The 18456-nt window shown below is 45.6% G+C and overlaps 1 protein-coding gene across 2 annotated transcripts in view; it reads right to left on the bottom strand.

Moving 5' to 3' along the window:
- Nucleotides 1–3411: 3411 nt before the first annotated feature.
- TMEM114 (transmembrane protein 114) overlaps nt 3412–18456 on the bottom strand; it is a 34004-nt gene continuing 18959 nt past the window's right edge. Inside the window, exons 3-4 of one of the 2 annotated variants that reach the window (XM_029057984.1) lie at nt 8872–9009; nt 3412–4764 (exon numbers count right to left, since the gene is read on the bottom strand). In XM_029057984.1, the coding sequence (XP_028913817.1) occupies nt 4532–4764; nt 8872–9009 (371 nt within the window). In that variant the 3' untranslated portion in view covers nt 3412–4531. The remainder of the gene's footprint in view (nt 4765–8871; nt 9010–18456) is intronic. The other variant, XM_029057985.1, reaches the window with a different exon arrangement.

Below are 18456 nucleotides of genomic sequence, written 5' to 3'. Positions count from 1 at the left end.
CTCATTTAGTCTGTGATGTGTTATTTAGTTTTTTTATTAGCACAATATTCAGATAATTTACTAACAGAGTAGATATTATTCCAACACTCATGAGACAAAACAGGAAAAACGCGAATTTACGGTTACAGCGATATGCGGGTGCTAAATAAATTATTTAGTGTAATGATAAGGATGAACAGAATGTTTTTTAAAAACACAGTAGTTTATGGTATTTCTTAAGCACTTACTAAGTGCCAGGCACTGTACTAAGCACTTGGGTAGATACATGCTAATTGGGTTGGACACAGTCCATGACCCATACGGGGCTCACAGTCTTAATCCTCATTTTACAGATGAGGTAACTGAGGCACAGACAAGTGAAGTGATTTGCCCCAGGTCACACAGCAGAGAGGTGGTGGAGCCAGGATTAGAACGTCAGTGTCCTTCGGACTCTCAGGACCGTGCTCTAACCAACTGGCCGCACTGCTCCTCACGGTAAACCAAGGCGTTCAAATTCAGATCACTCTGTTTTCAAAGACAGACTTTAGGAAGAGAGGGAGATCATCCTTCAGAAGGAGTGCAAATAAAAATAGAAATATGCCCCCCACGAGTGGCGTGGGGTAGGTGAAAAAAAGTGGGATGGGTACAACTAATCCTTGGAGAAATGTATTACAGTTCTCATTTAACTTCAAGGCTCTCCTTTAATGACTTGCTACAGCTCCCTAAGCAGTCTATTACTAACTGAAAATACCTCTACAAGTGAAGCTCTTCTAATCTGTAGAGACCTCATTTAAAGTTCGTGATTGTACCAGATGAGAGAATAAAAAGCAAATGGTCATAAATTGCAGCAAAAGGGATTTGGGTTAGACATTAGAGAATCTTCCGGGGCACCCAAGCTGCTAGAAACTGGAATTGGCTAATAAGTGGAAACTCTAATCCACCGGCACAGTCCGTGACACACTCATCCCCTTCCCGCTCATTTTTATCTTTGTAAGAACTAATGGTTCTCATTTCCATTGACAGGCTATCTCCAGTCTTCCCCCTAGTAAGAGTAATAGGAATGGTATTTTTTGACCGCTTACTGAACCTAGCTGCTAAGTTCTTGGGAAGTACAACAGGAACACAACGGAAGCAGTGTGGCCTAGTGGAAAGATCATGGGCCTGGGAGTGTAATCCCAGGTCTACCACTTGCCTGCCGTGTGACCTTGGGCACCTCGCTTAATTTCTCTGTGCCTCAATCACCTCCTCTGTAAAATGGGGATTAAATCCCCCTCCCTCCGATTAAAGATCTGTGCCCAACCTAATTATCTAGTAACTACCCCAGCATATAGAACACTGCTCGACCCATTGTAAGTACTTAACAAATACCGTAATTATTAAGACATGTTACCGGCTCCTAAGGAGCTTACACTCCAACAGGGAGAGACAAATAAAAGAAAATTCACAAGAAGTGGAACCAGGATAAAGAAAATTGAATGTTTCACCAAATATACATATACACATAAGTTTTGAGGATGGGTATTAATTAGTTGATTATTATGGTATTTGTTTAGCACTTACTATGTGTCAAGACCTGTTCTGACACTGGAGTGGATACAAGATAATCGGGTTGGACGCGGAACCTGTCCCACATGGGACTCACAGTCTACACAGAAAGGAGGCGGGATTATAAGTGCAAGAGTCAGCTTAAGTGGTCATAAAATTTGGGGTACTGATAATTAGTCGGAATGGTTCGTTGGAGGAGGTGGGATTTTCAGAGGACTTTGAAGACAGAGGAGTCTTTTCATGGAGTTCTTTGATGACAGGGAAGCACCTAATACAGCGATATATATATATATATATATATACCCTGGGGGTGCTCCATAAATACTGGTTGACTCAGACCATCCCAAACGTTTTCGGACTAGGATGGAATCGATTTTGCAGCCGTTTTTCTTGGGGGCGGAAAAATAGGTTAGTTAGCCTCGAGGGATCAATCGATCAATTGAATTTATTGAGCCCTTACTCTGAGCAGAGCACTGAACTAAACACTTGGGAGAGTACAACATAACAGAGTTGGCAGACAGGTTCCCTGTTCATAATGAGCTTACGGTCTAGAGGGGGAGGCAGACATTAATAGAAATAAATTCATGACAGTTATGTACAGAAATGCTGTGGAGCTGAGGGAGGGGTGAATAAAGGAAGCAAATTCAAGAGCCTTTCTAACAGAAATCAGTGATTCTATTTTCAACAGGAACAAGGAAAGAGAGCTCCCTTATCTGGAAATAAATGCAAAGCTGCCACTGGCTGCCACAGCATTAACAAAATCCACCTCCCCAACCTCCTCCCTAAGGAAATGTCAACTTCTAAATAGTAATAACTGTGGTATGTGTTCAGTGCTTACTATGTGACAAGCACTGTATTAAGCGCTGGGGTAGATATAAGCAAATCGGGTTGGTCACAGTGCCAGTTCCACATGGGGCTCTCGTTTTCAATCCCCATTTTACAGATGAGGTAACTGAGGCCGAGAGACGTGAACTGACTTGCCCAAGGCCACCCAGCAGACATGAGGCAGAGTCAGGATTAGAACTCGTGAATTTGGGCATGTGAGATTTGGGAGCATTGCAGCAGATCCTCCGTGAGGATGACTGCCTGCTGGAAAAGCACTTTTAAAAGACTGAATCGTCCTCAGCCTCTGGAGGAAAGGCACGTTGGAAACAACAGAGCCATAAATTAGACCAGTTAGGCCCAGCAGCATTGAATTGTTTGGCCACCAGGAACGGCACGAGTGACTGCTTACCCAGGAGAGACAGTGTATGTGGTTCTCTCCTTGACTGATCGGTTAAGGTATCCGTTAAATGCTTACTAGGTGTCAAGCACTGTTTTAAGCGCTGGGCTAGATACAAATTAATCAGGAGAAGCAACTTGGTCTAGTGGAAAGAGCAGGGGACTGGGAGTCAGAGGATGTGGGTTCTAATCCTAGCTCTGTCACGGGTCTGCTGTGTGACACTGGGCAAGTCACTTAACTTCTCTGAGCCTCGGTTACGTTGTCTGTAAAAAGGGGATCAAGGCTGTGAGCCCCATGTGGGAGAGGGTTGATTACCATGTAACCACCCTAGCGATTAGTACAGTGTCCAGCACATAATAAGCGCTTAACAGATGCCATTATTATTATCATTATTATTAGATTGGACAAAGTCCCTACCCCATATGGGGCTCACAGTCTAGCTTGTTGGGGCCAGGGAACGTGTCTCCCAACTCTGTTATATTGTACTCTCCAAAGTCTTAGCACAGTGCTCTGCACACAGAATGAACTCAATAACTATAATGGGTTGATTAAGTAAGCGGAAGAACAGGTATTTCTTCCCCTTTTTACAGACAAGGAACTGCGGCACAGAGAAGTTAAGCGACCCGTCCAAGTTCACACAGCAGGCAAGTGGCGAAGTCGGGGGTAGAAACCAGGACCTCTGACTCCCAAGCCCGGGTCTTTTCCATTAGGCCACACTGCTTCCCTTCCTGGCCAGGACAGCACGAAGCACTCACCCCAAGGTTTCAGAGCACTGCCCTAACGTTCAGGGAAGAATCCAGACCACTCAATCAATCATCGGTATTTACTGAGCACTTCCTGTGTGCAGAGAACACTGTACTAAGCACTTGAGAAAGTAGCAACTAACCGAGTTGGTAGACCACCATCCGGACCAGTGGGCGAAACCCATCCTGATCCGAGACTGGATGAGAGGAAGGGCTAATGTCTCACTAAAAGTTAACAGAGCAGCCTCAGCGACTCTGGCCGCCTGGCTCGGAAAGCCTATGAAGTGTCTCTCTTTGAAGGTACAGTGCTCTGCACATAGTAAGTGCCCAATAGATCCCATTGATTGACTGATGGATTGACTGAAGCTTCCATAGAATACTAGTAACATTGTTTAAGTAGTTTATCTGGCAATAGCCTATCCTTTGGCCAACTCAGGCACACACACATACACAAGATACACAACAAGGACAATAGCGGTTCAGTTGCCAGCACATTAACTGCACGGAGGTGATGATTGGTCCTGAATGAGCCCATTGCTGGTAGGGATTATCTCTAGCTGTTGCTGAATTCTACTTTCAAGCGATTAGAACAGTGCTCTGCACACAGTAAGCGCGCAATAAATACGACTGAATGAGTGACTGAGTGAAAAGTCCTTCAGAGTCTCACCTGTCATCCACCCTGGGACCTTCCAATCAACCAGTCAGTGCTATAAACTCAATGTGATGGGGGAACGTGTCTGCTAATTCTGCTGGATTTTGCTTTCTCAAGTACAGTGCTCTGCACAGAGTAACCCAAATCATGGTTTGATGGAGCATGTACTGTGCGGCAGGGCACTCTACTAAAGGGTTGGAAGAGTACCATACAACAGAATCAGAAGACACGTTCGCCGCCCGTAACGAGCTTACGGTCCAGAGACCAGCTTACAGTGAGCTCCGGTTCCGGGAAAGAGCGGTGAATTAAAGGCCGGGCTTTCTGCAGACACCTGCCGGCTTCGGGTTCCCACGGCTCTGCGGGACTCGTCCTAGAGGGCGGACGTTTCCTTCATATGACCTGCTCCGGTCCCCTCTTCAGGCCGACCACCCTGGCCGCCAGCAGGAAAGCTGACCCCGTGAGCAGCTCGGAGACGAAGGAGATCCACCCCAGCGCCAGAGACCAACCGAACTGGATGTCGATGTCCTCCAGGAGCTCCTTATCTTCCAAAAGACAGGCGGCTTCGTGGAAGGCGGCGGCTGAGTAGGCGATGTATATGCTGATGCCAGTCAGAGTGACCAGGGCTGGAGGAAGCAGGAGCCAATTTGGTCAGTGAAGGTGGGACAAAATCCTCGAAAGGTGGTGGCGCTTCCAAAATACGGCCCAGTGGTCCCGGGTGATAATAATAATAATAATTGCGGTATTTTGTTAAGCACTTACGATGTGCCAGGCACTCAACTGAGCACTGGGGTGGATACGAGCAAATCGGGTTGGACGTGGGCTCTGTCTCACGTGGGGCTCGCAGTCTCGATCCCCATTTGACGGATGAGGTAACTGAGGCACGGAGAAGTGAAGTGGTTTGCCCAAGGTCACACAGCAGATAAGTGGAGGAGCCGGGATTAGAATCCAGGACCTCCTGACTCCCAGGCGCATGTGCTATCCACTTCGTACACTGCTTCTCATGGTGTAGTAGGTAGAGCATGGGCCTATCTGATATAATCCTCAATACATCGCTTGGGGAAGCAGCGTGGCTCAGTGGAAGGAGCCTGGGCTTCGGAGTCCGAGGTCATGGGTTCGACTCCCAGCTCTGCCACTTGTCCGCTGTGTGACTGTGGGCGAGTCACTTAACTTCTCTATGCCTCAGCTACCTCAGCTGTAAAATGGGGATTAACTGTGAGCCTCACGTGGGACAACCTGATTACCCTGTATTTACCCCAGCGCTTAGTACAGCACTCTGCACATAGTAAGCGCTTAACAAATACCAACATTATTATTATTTTTTCCATGAGAGGAATAATAATAATAAATAAAAGCTATTAAGTGCTTACTATCAATCCATCATATTTATTCAATTTGAGTATATTTATCGAGCACTTATTGGGTGCGGAGCACTATACTAAGTACTTAGGAGAGTACAGTATAAGAGAGTTGGTAGACACGTTCCTTGCCCACGAGAAACTTATAGTCTAGAGGGAGAGACAAACGTTAATATAAATAAATTCTGGATATGCACATAAGTGCTGTGGGGCTAAGGTGGGGGTGAATAAAGGGAGCAAATCCAAGTATTGTGTGGCAAACCCTGTAATAATAATAATGGTATTTGTTGAGTGTTTATTATGTGTAAAGCACTATTATTAAGCACCGGGATAATTACAAGATAATCAGGTCCACCCTGGGGCTCACAGGAGAGAGGAGAGAGCACAGGTACTGAATCCCCATTTTCCAGATGAGGGAACTGAAGCACAGAGAAGTTAAATGACAAGGTCACACAGCAGAAGTGTGGTGGAGTCCGGATTAGAACCCAGGTCCTCTGATTCACAAGCTTGTGATCTTTTCACTAGGCCACATCGCTTCCCCGCGGAGGGACTGGCTTTTGATTTGGGGTGGGGGTGATGATGGAGCAGGGATTTTAGGAGGGGGATGAGGACTGGGAGGGTAAAGAATAAACAGACCCAAATCCCACACTTTGTGCTCTCTTCAGCCCTGACTGGAAAGATGAGGAAGATGAGGAAGTCTGAGATCCCGGCTCAAGCAGCACGGAGTAATGGATAGAACATGGGCCTGAAGTCAGAAGGTCCTGGGCTCTAATCTCTGCTCCACCACTTGTCTGCCGGGTGAACTTGGGCAAGTCACTTCACTTCTCTGGGCCTCAGTTCCCTCATCTGTAAAACGGGGATTAAGACTGTGAGCCCAGTGTGGGACACAGACTGTCCAACCTGATTAGCTTGTATCTACCCCAGTACTTAAATAGTGCCTGGCACGTAGTAAGTGCTTAACAAATGCTATTACATTATTATCATTATTATTTAAAAGCCTCTCAGAGCACCTCTAATGAGATCTCTGTGGTTAGGTCTATCATTTAGTTTATAATTAGAGACGTAACCTATGTCTGGATATTGGAATGAGAGGGGAGGATTACTCTTTGGCTTTTGCTCCAATCAATCAGTCAGTCAATAGTATTTATTGAGTGATTACTGTGTGCAGAGCACTGTACTATGCACTCAGGAGAATGCAATACAATAACATTGTTCCAGAGACAAACAGTTGGAGCTCAGCTATTCATTCATTCATTCAATAGTATTTATTGAGCGCTTACTATGTGCAGAGCACTGTACTAAGCACTTGGAATGTACAATTCGGCAACAGACAGAGACAGTCCCTACCCACTGATGGGCTCACAGTCTCATCGGGGGAGACAGACGGACAAAAACAAGACAACATAATCATGATAAATAGAATCAAGGGGATGTACACCTCATTAACAAAATAAATAGGGTAATAAAAATATATACAAATGAGGACAGTGCTGAGGGGAGGGGAAGGAGAGGGGAGGAGCAGAGGGAAAGGGGGCTTAGCTGAGGGGAGGTGAAGAGGGGGAGGGAGCAGAGGGAGCAGAGGGAAAAGGGGAAGCTCAGTCTGGGAAGGCCTCTTGGAGGAGGTGAGCTCTCAGTAGGGCTCTGAAGAGGGGAAGAGAGTTAGTTTGGCAGAGATGAGGAGGGAGGGCATTCCAAGACAGCGGTAGGACGTGGGGCAGGGGTCGACGGCGGGATAGGCGTGAACGGGGGATGGTGAGGAAGTGAGCGGCAGCGGAGCGGAGCGTGTGGGGTGGGCAGCGGAAAGAGAGAAAGGAGGTGAGGTAGGAGGGGGCGAGGTGATGGAGAGCCTTGAAGCCCAGAGTGAGAAGTTTTTGTTTCATGCAGAGGTTGATAGGCAACCACTGGAGGTTTTTAAAGGGGGGGAGTGACATGCCCAGAGCCCTTCCGCGGGAAGATGATCCGGGCAGCGGAATGAAGAATAGACTGGAGCGGGGAGAGACAGGAGGAAGGGAGATCAGAGAGAACGCTGACACAATAATCCAGCCGGGATATTATGAGAGCCTGTACCAGTAAGATAGCAGTTTGGATAGAGAGGAAAGGGCGGATCTTGGCGATGTTGTAAAGGTGAGACCGGCAGGCCTTGGTGACGGATTGGATGTGTGGGGTGAATGAGAGAGCTATGGAGTGCCTATAAATTATATATTACAAACTATATTAATGTCTGCCTCCCTGTCTAGACTGTAAGCACATTGTGGGCAGGGAATGTATCTACCAATCTTGTTGTTTTCTACTCTCCCAAACGATTAATACAGTGCTCTGCACACAGCAAGTGCTCAGTAAATACTATTGATGAAAATGATGATGACGACAATGATACCCTTGAGCTTTGGACGTTCAAACCCCAGTTTATCAAGTCTACCTGTCTCAATTCCATCCAGGGTTCACAGCCACCTGTTTCCTTTGCATCTGGCCGGTGGGCGGGAGAGGAATCGCCCCTCTCAGTTGGAGATAAACTGGCCAAATCCTTCAACGCTACTCTAAGGCCCTGAGTTCTCCCTCCTTTATTGTGTTTGTGCCCAGATTACATCTGCTTTTAATCCCCTGAAAGTCTATGTCCTTTTAATGAGTCGGGTATGGCTCCTCATAATGGTTTCGGCTCTTGAAAGGACTCAGTTCAATTGGCTGATGCAGGCAAGTTGCTTTCCCTAGGAAATGAAACCCTTGTGCCTTCTTTTTGAAGGTTCGGCATCCACTAATTTAACATCTGCACATCTCCTCCAAGAGGCCTTCCCTGACTAAACCCTCATTTCCCCTTTTCCTTCTGTATCACTCTTTTATTCATTCCACCCTTCAGCCCCAAACACTGAGGTATAGCCATAATTTATTCATTTACATTCGTGTCCATCTCCCCATGGAGACTGTAAACTCCTTGTGGGCGGGGAATGTATCTACCGACTCTGATATATAGTACTCTCCCAAATTCTCTGCACACAGTAATCTCTCGATAAATACAATTGCTTGATTGATTATCGATCGATTGTCCCTGTTGTAAACTGGCTTGGAACTTCACGCTGGGTTGGCCCTGTTCATATTTAGGAAAGAAAAATTATTTTAAAAAATCATTCTGGTTCTTCATTTCCAGGCACTGTCACTACTGCTTAAAAGGCAAAGTGGACAATTGAGGATGATAATGCTGCTTGATCATAGGGTATTTTTTTTCTTTCCAATTTCCCTAGATTGAGCAGCCATTTGTGACTAGGAAAATTGACTGCAGGAGGAAAAGTGGAAATCCCAACGCAGTTTGGAAATCATCCCCGCCCTGCTTTTGATCCTGGGTATGTAACTCTAAGCCAATCCCAGGAATTGGTACAATACCTCCAAAGAGGAAGAGCACACCAGTCAGGAGGAGGAGGAGGTAGGCTCTTGCGAGAATACTGATGAATCCGGTCATCCCACCAAACACCATCAGAATCAGGCTGAGTGGCAACAGGATCACAAATGCCCCATGCATCTCTGGAGAAAAACAGAAAAGAAAGCAGAGGCGAAAGGAGCTTACAGGCTTATTTCTCCCTGACTATGGGCTGAGGATTCAGAGTACGAAGCGATGTGGCTTAGTGGAAATAGCATGGACTCAGAAGATACAGGCTCTAATCCTTGCCCTGCCACTTGCCTGCTGGGAGATCTTGGGTAAATCATTTAACCTCTCTGTGGCTCAGTTCTCTCATCTGTAAAAATGGGGATTCAATCCCTGATCAACCTCCCACTTGGACTACGAGACCCATGTGGGTCAGGGACGGTGACCTACCTAATAATGATAAAATGGTCATATTTGTTAAGCCCAGGCACTGTACTCTGCACTGGGATCAATACAAGCAAATAGGGTAGGACACAGTCTCTGTCCCACGTGGGACTCACAATCTTAATCCCCGTTCGACAGATGAGGTAACTTGAGACCCAGAGAAGTGAAGTTGACTTGCCCCAAGGTCACACAACAGACAGGCGGTGGAGCCGGGATTAGACTGAGGTCCTTCTGATTCTCAGGCCTGTGCTTTATCCACTAGGCCATGCTGCTTCTGGCCCAATACTGGCAAAACGAAAAACACAATTATTAATATGGCGGGGCCTCCCTGCCAGAAATGACATTAGGAAGGGTAGGTGACAGTGAAATCTCAACACTAATCAATGCCTTATATTTTAACGTGGAAATTTCATTCTCCCCTCAAAAGAAGGCAGCTACTTTCCAGACAAAAGCATTCATTCTTCCCAAACTAATTTTGGTATTTGCCAAATCCTTGCTTCGTGCTAAGCGTTACACTAAGTGCTGGGGTAGATATAAGATAATCAGGTTGGACACAGACTCTGTTCCCCACAGACTCCCAGACTAAGTAGGAAGGAGAATAAGGTATTGAATCCCCATTTTACAAATGAGGAAACTGAGGCAGCGAGAAGTTAAGGGACTTGCCCAGGGTCACACAGCAGGCAAGTAGTAGAGTCAGGGTTGGAACCCAAGTCCTAGTACTCCCAAGCTTTTGCTCTTTCCGTTAGACCCCAAAACAAAAGAAGCAGATTTCACCTAATACGTCAATGATGGACTTCTCCTTCTTGCCATTTTGAATCAATAATATACTCTAATAGCTAGATTCAAATGTTTTGTTTGGCAAAAAAAGTGAAATCTTCCAAAGCATTAATTTTTTAGGATAAGGACAAACTCTCTGGTATTTGAGACCTACCGCCCAATGGTGAATCAAAGATACCCTCCTCGATGCATAATCCTTCCCAACTCTTGAGACCCTGAGTGAGCTTTATCCACTCATCTATTAATTCACTGAAAACTTTAGGGACAGAATAAACCTATCTCAGTTGCAGAGCCACCTCTGTGTTTTGGCTAGACATTTCCCCGCTTTTCTAGAGGATGCTTCATTTCCCTCCTCTGAGATTGCTCGACCTCTTTTTTTTCTCTCTCTCTGCATCAGTGTTTCTCCATGGTAACATATCGCCCTTGTGTAACATAGTTCTGTTGTCCAAGTTCCATATTTTTTAGATTATTTTCCCAACTCTGCCATTCCTCATAAATAAGTACAGCTCACCTTGCCCAGGCTTCTTGCTCTTGCAGGCACCCTTTGAAATTCTTATATATGCCCTCTTTTTGGCACTGGTGTCCCTAATAGTTATTGAGCACCGACTGAGTGCAGAACATTGCACCACGGTCAATCGGTCGATCAATCAATTGTATTTATTGAGCATATACTGTGTGCAGAGAACTGTACTATGTGCCTGGGAGAGTACAATATGACAGAGTTGTTAGACATGTTCCCTGCCCACGAGTTTATGGGCTAGGGAGGGAGCAGACATTAATATAATAATTTGCCAATATGTACATAAGTGCTATGGGGCTGTGGGGATTGCAGAAGGCAGTGGGAAGAGAGGAAATGAGGGATTAATTAGGGAAGGCCTCTTGGAGGAGATGTACCTTCAATAAGGCTTTGAAGGTACATCTCCTCCAAGAGGCCTTCCCTAATTAATCAATAAGGCTTTGAAGAAGGGGAGAGCGATTGCCTGTCAGATACAAAGAAGGAGGGTGTTCCAGGCTAGAGGCAGGACGCGGGCAAGAAGTCGACGGCGAGATAGACGAGATCGAGGTACAGTGAGTAGGTTGGCATCAGAGGAGCGAGGTTTGAGGGCTGGGTTGTAATAGGAGAGTTGTGAGGTATGCTGGGAGGGTTCAAGGTGATTGAGTGCTTTCAAGCTGATGGAAAGGAGGGTCCTGGGAAATATCCAAAAATTAAAGGCTCAGTCCTTGTCTGCTTTCAAGCAGTAGGTAGTCTAATGAGTGAGACAGCAAATATTCATTCATTCAATCGTACTTATTGAGCGCTTACTGTGTGCAGAACACTGTCCTAAGTGCTTGGGCGAGTACAATACAACAGTAAACATATTCCCTGCTCATATTGAGTTTACAGTCTGCGGGGGGAGACAAACATCAATTCAAATAAAAAACAAGATATGTACATAAGTGCTATGGGGCTGGGAGTGGGGAAGAAAAAAAAGGGAGCAAGTCAGGACAACAAAGAAGGGAGTGGGAGATGAGGAAAGGTGGGGCTTAGTCTGGGAAAGCCTCTTGGAGAAGAGGTGCCTTCAGTAAGGCTTTGAAGCTGGGGAGAGTAATCGTCTGTCAAACTTGAGGAGGGAGGGAGTTCCAGGCCACAGGCAGGATATGGGCGAAGGGACGGCAGCAAGATAGGCAAGATGGAGGCACAGTGAGAAGGTAAGCATTAGAGGAGCGAAGTGTGCGGACTGGGTTGTAGTAGGAGAGTGGCCACGTGAGGAAGGAGGGACAAGATGATTAAAAGGTAATGGTGAGGAGTTTTTGTTTGATGTGAAGGTGGATGGGCAACCACTGGAGTCTTTGAGGAGTGAGGTGACATGTCCTGAACATGTCCAGAAAAACGATCCGGGCAGCAGAGTCAAGTGTGGAGTAGAGTGGGGAGAGAGAAGAGGCTGGGAGATCAGCAAGGAGGCTGATGCAGTAATCCAGGCGGGATACGATGAGTGATTCTATTAACATCGTAGCAGTTTGAATGGAGAAGAAATGGAAGATTTTAGTGATATTGTTAAGGTGGGACTGACAGGATTGAGTGACGGATTGAATATGTGGGTTGAATGAGAGAGAGGAGTCAAGGATAACGCCATGGTCATAGGCTTACGAGACTGGAAGGGTGGTGGTGCCGACTACAGTGATGGAAAAGCCAGCGGGAGGAGAGGGCTTGGATGGGAAGATAAGGAGTTCTGTTTTGGATAGGTTTAAGGTTGAGATGACAGGAGGACATCCAAGTAGAGACGTCTTGAAGGTAAGAGGAAATGTGAGAATGCAGAGAGGGAGAGAGAGCGGGGCTGGAAATGTAGATTTGGGTCTCATCCGCATAGAGGTGGCAGTTGAAGTCGTGGGAGCGAATGAGTTCTCCTTGGATGGGATACCCCACAGCACTTACGTCCATCTCTTAATATCTGGTTCCTTTCCCTACCTGTAACTTATTTTAATGTCAATCTCTCCTCTTAGACTGTAAGTTCCTTGAGGGGAAAAAGGATTGTGTCTACTTACTCTATCGTACTCTCTCATACACCTAGTACATTGTTCTGCATATAGTAAGCACTCAAAAAAGAGCAGTAATTGATAGACCACAGTTAAGAATGAGAAATCAGAAATAATAGGGCTTAGCGAATGAATGAATTAAAAAAGAAACAAATATAGAGATAAATACATGAATGACTAATAGGATGGCATGACTGAAAAAATGAAGGCGATTAATCAGGAAGCAGGGTTTAATTTTTTGCCATTTTATGAATAAGCCTTGTACCGGTGACTTTTATTCACAGAGAACATGTCACCTCTTTGGAGAATAGCAAGCACTTGAGCTGCTGAGCTAGACATGGGTCAGAATAGTTATTTCTTCTCTTTCATAATGCAGGGACAGCTTTTGTTCCTTCATCTCATTACTCCACTAACGTCACCAAGAATCTCGTTTCGGGGAGCAACTGGAATTCTCACTGATGCATCCAATACTTTTTCAACAACTAAATGTGCTCCTTCATTGCCAGGAGGATTTAGCAATTTCCATCTTGATTCATTTCTCCCTAGAGATTAATTTCCAGTTGCCTGGAAACCTTAATTTGGGGTCCCATAGCCCAGCTTTCTAATTAGAACATACCCCTGGACTGGACCTTTATTGACCCTCCTTTTATTAACTCCATCTCTAATTTTAGTATCATTTGAAACGGGATCCTCTTAGCACCAGGGTATTAAACATATACAACCAACACATCCGGAGAATATTTTGGTCAGCATTACTTCCTCGGTTGGGAAAGGGCATTCAGCTTAATCACCTGGAGACGGGCAGTGTTGATATTAACCATGAAAGCTTAGATCTGCTTTCCATTCTGCTTCGACTATAGGAAGTTCACTTGGTTCTAGACTCCTCAAAAACTACCGAAACGGTCAGCTCGCTGCTGTCTATTGTTTGCTCCAAGCTTATATCCTAATAGTTTAAATAATCAATCGATCCATGGTATTTATTGAGCACTTACTGTGTGCAAAGCTGGTAGATAAGTTCCCGCACACAATCAGTTTACAGTCTAGGGCAGGTAACAGACATTGATATGTACATAAGTGCTGAAGGGCTGAGGGTGGAGTGAATATTAAGTGCCCAAAGGGTACAGATCCAATCCTACTTTTCTCTGCTCCCTGAGAAAGCTCCAGTAATTGACCGGCACCTCAGCTGTTTGTCTGTCTCGTTTCTGTAAATGGAGACCCAGGCCCCAAAATGCCAGCAATGTCTAACCATCCTTCTTCTCCTTCTCAGCCACTGGATGTGGGACCCTCAGATGGTGGACAGAGTAACTTAAGCTCATAGCAGACCTGGGGAAAGAAAGATCTCATTTCATCATTTCCTTTTTTCAGCTCAAAACAACGCTACAACTATGCCCCAGCATTTCCTAGACTATGATGCTCGCAGAAAATTCCAGAAAAAGACCAAACAGATAAGCGCACAGGCCTGGGAGTCAGAATAATAATAATAATAATAATTATGGTACTTGTTAAGTGCTTACTATGTGCCAAGCACCATTCTAAGCACTGGGGTAGATGCAGGGTAATCAGATTATCCCACGTAGGGCTCACATTTTTAATGCCCATTTTACAAATGAGGTAACTGAGGCACAGAGAAGGTAAGTGGCTTGCCCAAGGTCACACAGCTGACAAGTAGCAGAGCTGGGATTAGAACACAAGACCTCTGACTCCCAAGCCCGGGCTCTTTCCTCTGAGCCATGCTGTTTCTCAAGGAGCTGGGTGCTTCTCAGGTTCTAATCCTGACTCTGCTGCTGAATGACCTTGGGCAAGTCACCCAAATTCTCTGTCTCAGTTCCCTCACCTATAAAATGGGGATTAATACTGTGAGTCCCCTATAGGACATGGACCTGCTTAGCTTGTACCTACCTCAGAGCTGAGTACAGTGTCTGGCACATAGTGAGCACTTAACAAATACCATAAAAAATTTTCTTAAAAGCCCACCCTGCCAGGAATTTCAGGCTTCAGGCCTTCGATGGAATTAAACCAAGTGCAGAGGATGTATTAGGCAAAAGCATGATTACATCTTCTAAACCAAAAATTTTCCAGAAGGCGAATAAAAGAGATCCTTTCAAAAGAATGGAGCAAAATCCAGTGGGTCTTCCTTTCGGTATCTAAAAGATAAGATCGTGTAATGGAAGGACTCAATTCTTGAGCCGTCGATAAAGGCCACAAGTTAAATGAGAATTGTTTCACTTTTGTAAGGACCCAGTTATTTTAGGACTACGGAATCACTGTAATTTGGCCAAATTCTAGAATCAGATGCCATCAAGTGGCTGTGCTCTGAAAAGGAGGAAGTTTTTTCAAGGTAAATCTTCCATTCCTAAAAGGGAGTTTGGTGAATTGGAAAAGTACAGGAATGTGAGTTCTGAAGGATAAAGATCTCAGGAGAGATTCATCTCCGATAATGAGGGTCAATTTTTCTTCCTTCATTCTCTTCCCATTATTCCTAGTCACCCGATCCCATTGTATTTCACAGATGCATTTCTCCACTCCTTGAGGCTTATACGTTGCTGGGAAGTCACTCCTCAGAGAAGAATTATGGTCTAGCAGAGAGATCCCGGGCCTTGGAGGTAAAAGGATCTGGGTTCTAATTCCGGCTCTGCCATTTATCTGCACTGTGCCTTTGGGTAAGTTACTTCACTTCTCTATGCCTCAGTTACCTTATCTGAAAAATGGGAAATGAGACTGTAAGCCCCACGTGGGACATGGACTGTGTCCAACCTGATTTACTTGTAACTACCCCAACGTTTACTACAGTGCCTGGCACACAGTAAGTGCTTAACAAATACCATTTTTTAAAAAATATCTTGGTCAAGCTGTACTATCGGGTGCTCCCACCTCTCCAAGACCAATCCCGCCCTTTCATTTGTCATCAGCACCACTTTTCACAAAATTTCTCCAGTTTTCTCACCCCTCAGTGAGTTTGAGGTACCCTTGCCCTCCATCCCTAAATTCCAACATCTGGAATAACCAAAATTAAACTCTTCTCCCCTGGCCATTGATACAATAAGGATTAAGACTGTGAGCCCCACGTGGGACAACCTGATTCCCCTGTGTCTACCCCAGCGCTTAGAGCAGTGCTCTGCACATAGTAAGCGCTTAACAAATACCAACATTATTATTATTATTATTATTTACCCCAGAAGCTAAAAGGAAAGTCCCTTGCTTGACCACAAAGCACCTAGAGTAGCATCTATTAATAACTGCTATATCTGTTAAGAACCTTATATGTGCCAAGCACTGTACTAAGCGCTGAGGTGGCTGCAGGATGATCACTTCTGACCCAGTCCCTATTCTACATGAAGCCAACTGTGTTAGGGGGAGGGGAAAAAGGTATTTAGTCCTCATTTTACAGATGGGGAAACGGAGACACGGAGACGTTAAGTGACTTCCCTGAAGTTCCACAGTGGGCAAATGGCAGAACTAAGATTAGAGCCCAGATCTGAGAAACAGTGTGACTCAGTGGAAAGAGCCCGGGCTTGGGAGTCAGAGGTCTTGGGTTCTAATCTCGACTCTGCCACTTGTCAGCTGTGTGACTTTGGGCAAGTCACTTAACTTCTCTGGGCCTCAGTTACCTAATCTGTAAAATGGGGATTGAGAATGTGAGCCCCATGTGGGACAGGGACCGTGTCCAACCCGATAGGCTTGCATCCACCCCAGTGCTTCGTACAGTGCCTGGCACCTAGTTAAGTGCTTAACAAATACCATAATAATTATTATTATTATCTGACTCCCAGGCCCGTGCTGCACTTGCCTCTTTTCCAATGAAGTAGGGAGTCACTTTTTGCATCTTTTTGAGAGCTGCTTTTGCATCACTCATTATATGTCTGACCCTTGAGAGAAAGCCTGCCTACTGACTACAAGGAGAGGCTTTGTACTTCCATCGAAGAGAATTACAGGACAAAGTAATGGCTCCTATTACCAAGATGGGCCTGGCGGCACCTTGATTTACTGCTCTCGCTGAGGCACGCACAGTCTAAGCCTGTGAACCATAAAGGAGAAGGGCTCTGTCCTCCTGGGGAAGGGGCATTTAGACCCCACCCCCTTCTTGACCTGCAACAGCATCCTACTTTAACTCGTCCAGTGACTTGCAAATGCCGGGGTCTTCAGCTGGGCGGGTCACGAGACCTTCGGTGGCTGGGTCCTTTGCCATAATAATGAGAGTATCTGTTAAGCGCTTACTATGTGCCAGGCACTGCTCTAAACACTGGGGTAGATACAAGGTAATCAGGTTGTCCCACCTGGGGCTCACAGGCTTCATCCCCATTTTACAGATGAGGTAGCTGAGGCCCAGAGAAGTTAAGTGACTTGCCCAAAGTCACACAGCTGACAAGTGGCGGAGCGGGGATTAGAACCCACGAAGGCTGACTCCCAAGTCCGGGCTCTTGCCGCTAAGCCACGCTTCAAGGACAGCGACATCCCTGACTGTGTTCTTGAGTCCGTCCCAAAGTAAAGGATCCTCATTTTACGAGTCCCATGAAGGTGCTCAAGAGCTAACTGTTACTATTATCAAACTTGGGTGACCCACGGAGACATTAAATCTAATCCAGTCTGTTAAAGCAACAAGCTGGTTGATCGTCAGGGCCAGTTTCCCTCTCTAGATAGGAAACTCCGTGTGGGCAGGGAACACGTCTATCAACTCTGTTATATCGCACTTTCCCAAGCGCTTAGCATAGTGCTGTGAACATGGTTAGAGTTGGATAAATGCAGTTGATTAACGGATTGATTGATTGCTTTCCCTCCTTAAGCTAGACACCAATTCCTAACTCCTTCCCACAAGGACCGGCCTTTCAGAGAGTCATCGTCATTTGATCTTTTGAGTAGAGTCCTACCATCTTCCCTTCCCAATCTCTCATCATCCTACCCTATTTTACCTCCCTCCTGTATCACCTATGCACTTGAGCCCTTACTCCCTAACCACTTAAGCACTCGCCCCAACCCCACCCCCACAGCACTTCTGAACAATCGATCCATCAGTTGGATTTATTGAGCGCTTACTTTGTGCAGAGCACTGTATGAAGTGCTTTGGGAGAGTACAGTACAAAAGAATTGGTAGACTCCTTGCTCACAGTGAGTTTACGGTCTAGAGCTTACCGTCATTTAAGGGGATACAGCAGGGGAGCCGAAGAGACATGGGCTCGAATCCTGGCTCCGCCGCTTGTCTGTTTGACCTTGGGCAAGTCACTTCTGTGGGCCTCAGTTACTTCATCCATAAAATGGGAATTGAGACATCCCCATGTGGGACAGGGACTGTGTCCATCCCGTTTTCCATTTATAGTACAGTGCCTGGCACATAGTAAGTAAGCACTTAACAAATACCACTATAATTGCTATTATTATTATTAAGAGGTCCAATTCTCAGGCCTCAAAGTGTCAGGCCTACTTTTCTACCCAAGCCAGATGAAAAACTGTGAACGAGCTAAGCGGTTAGGGAAAGAGATCATGCGGTATTCCAAAGCACTTAACCATAAAAGTGATTGAGTTGTAGCAATAACCAACTAAGAATCCTATTAATGCTAATGAAGTCCTATTCTATCCAGAATCCCAAAGGAATTTTGATTCTTTTAAAGCTGTGAGAATTTAGCCGCTGTACTGGCAACTGACAGCTCTGAAGAATTAAAAGTTGAGTTTTGTCTCTGTATGTCCCTTTTTCATCTTGAGTTCTTGCAGGCACTGACTACTTTTGGGGGGATGTTTTTTTCTCTGCCAAGCACTCACTGTGGAAAACTTTTTCATCAATACTTTCCAAGTGGAGGTCCTGTGGGATGCTGCATGGAAGTTTGGTGATGACTTAATTGGTAACTACCTCAGGACTTAGGACATTTCTTGGCACATAG

The sequence above is a fragment of the Ornithorhynchus anatinus genome, chromosome 2 (assembly GCF_004115215.2).
Source record: "Ornithorhynchus anatinus isolate Pmale09 chromosome 2, mOrnAna1.pri.v4, whole genome shotgun sequence".
Classification (NCBI taxonomy): Eukaryota; Metazoa; Chordata; class Mammalia; order Monotremata; family Ornithorhynchidae; genus Ornithorhynchus; species Ornithorhynchus anatinus.
Note: the sequence above shows the minus strand (reverse complement) of the source record. Positions and strands in the feature narration are given on the sequence as shown.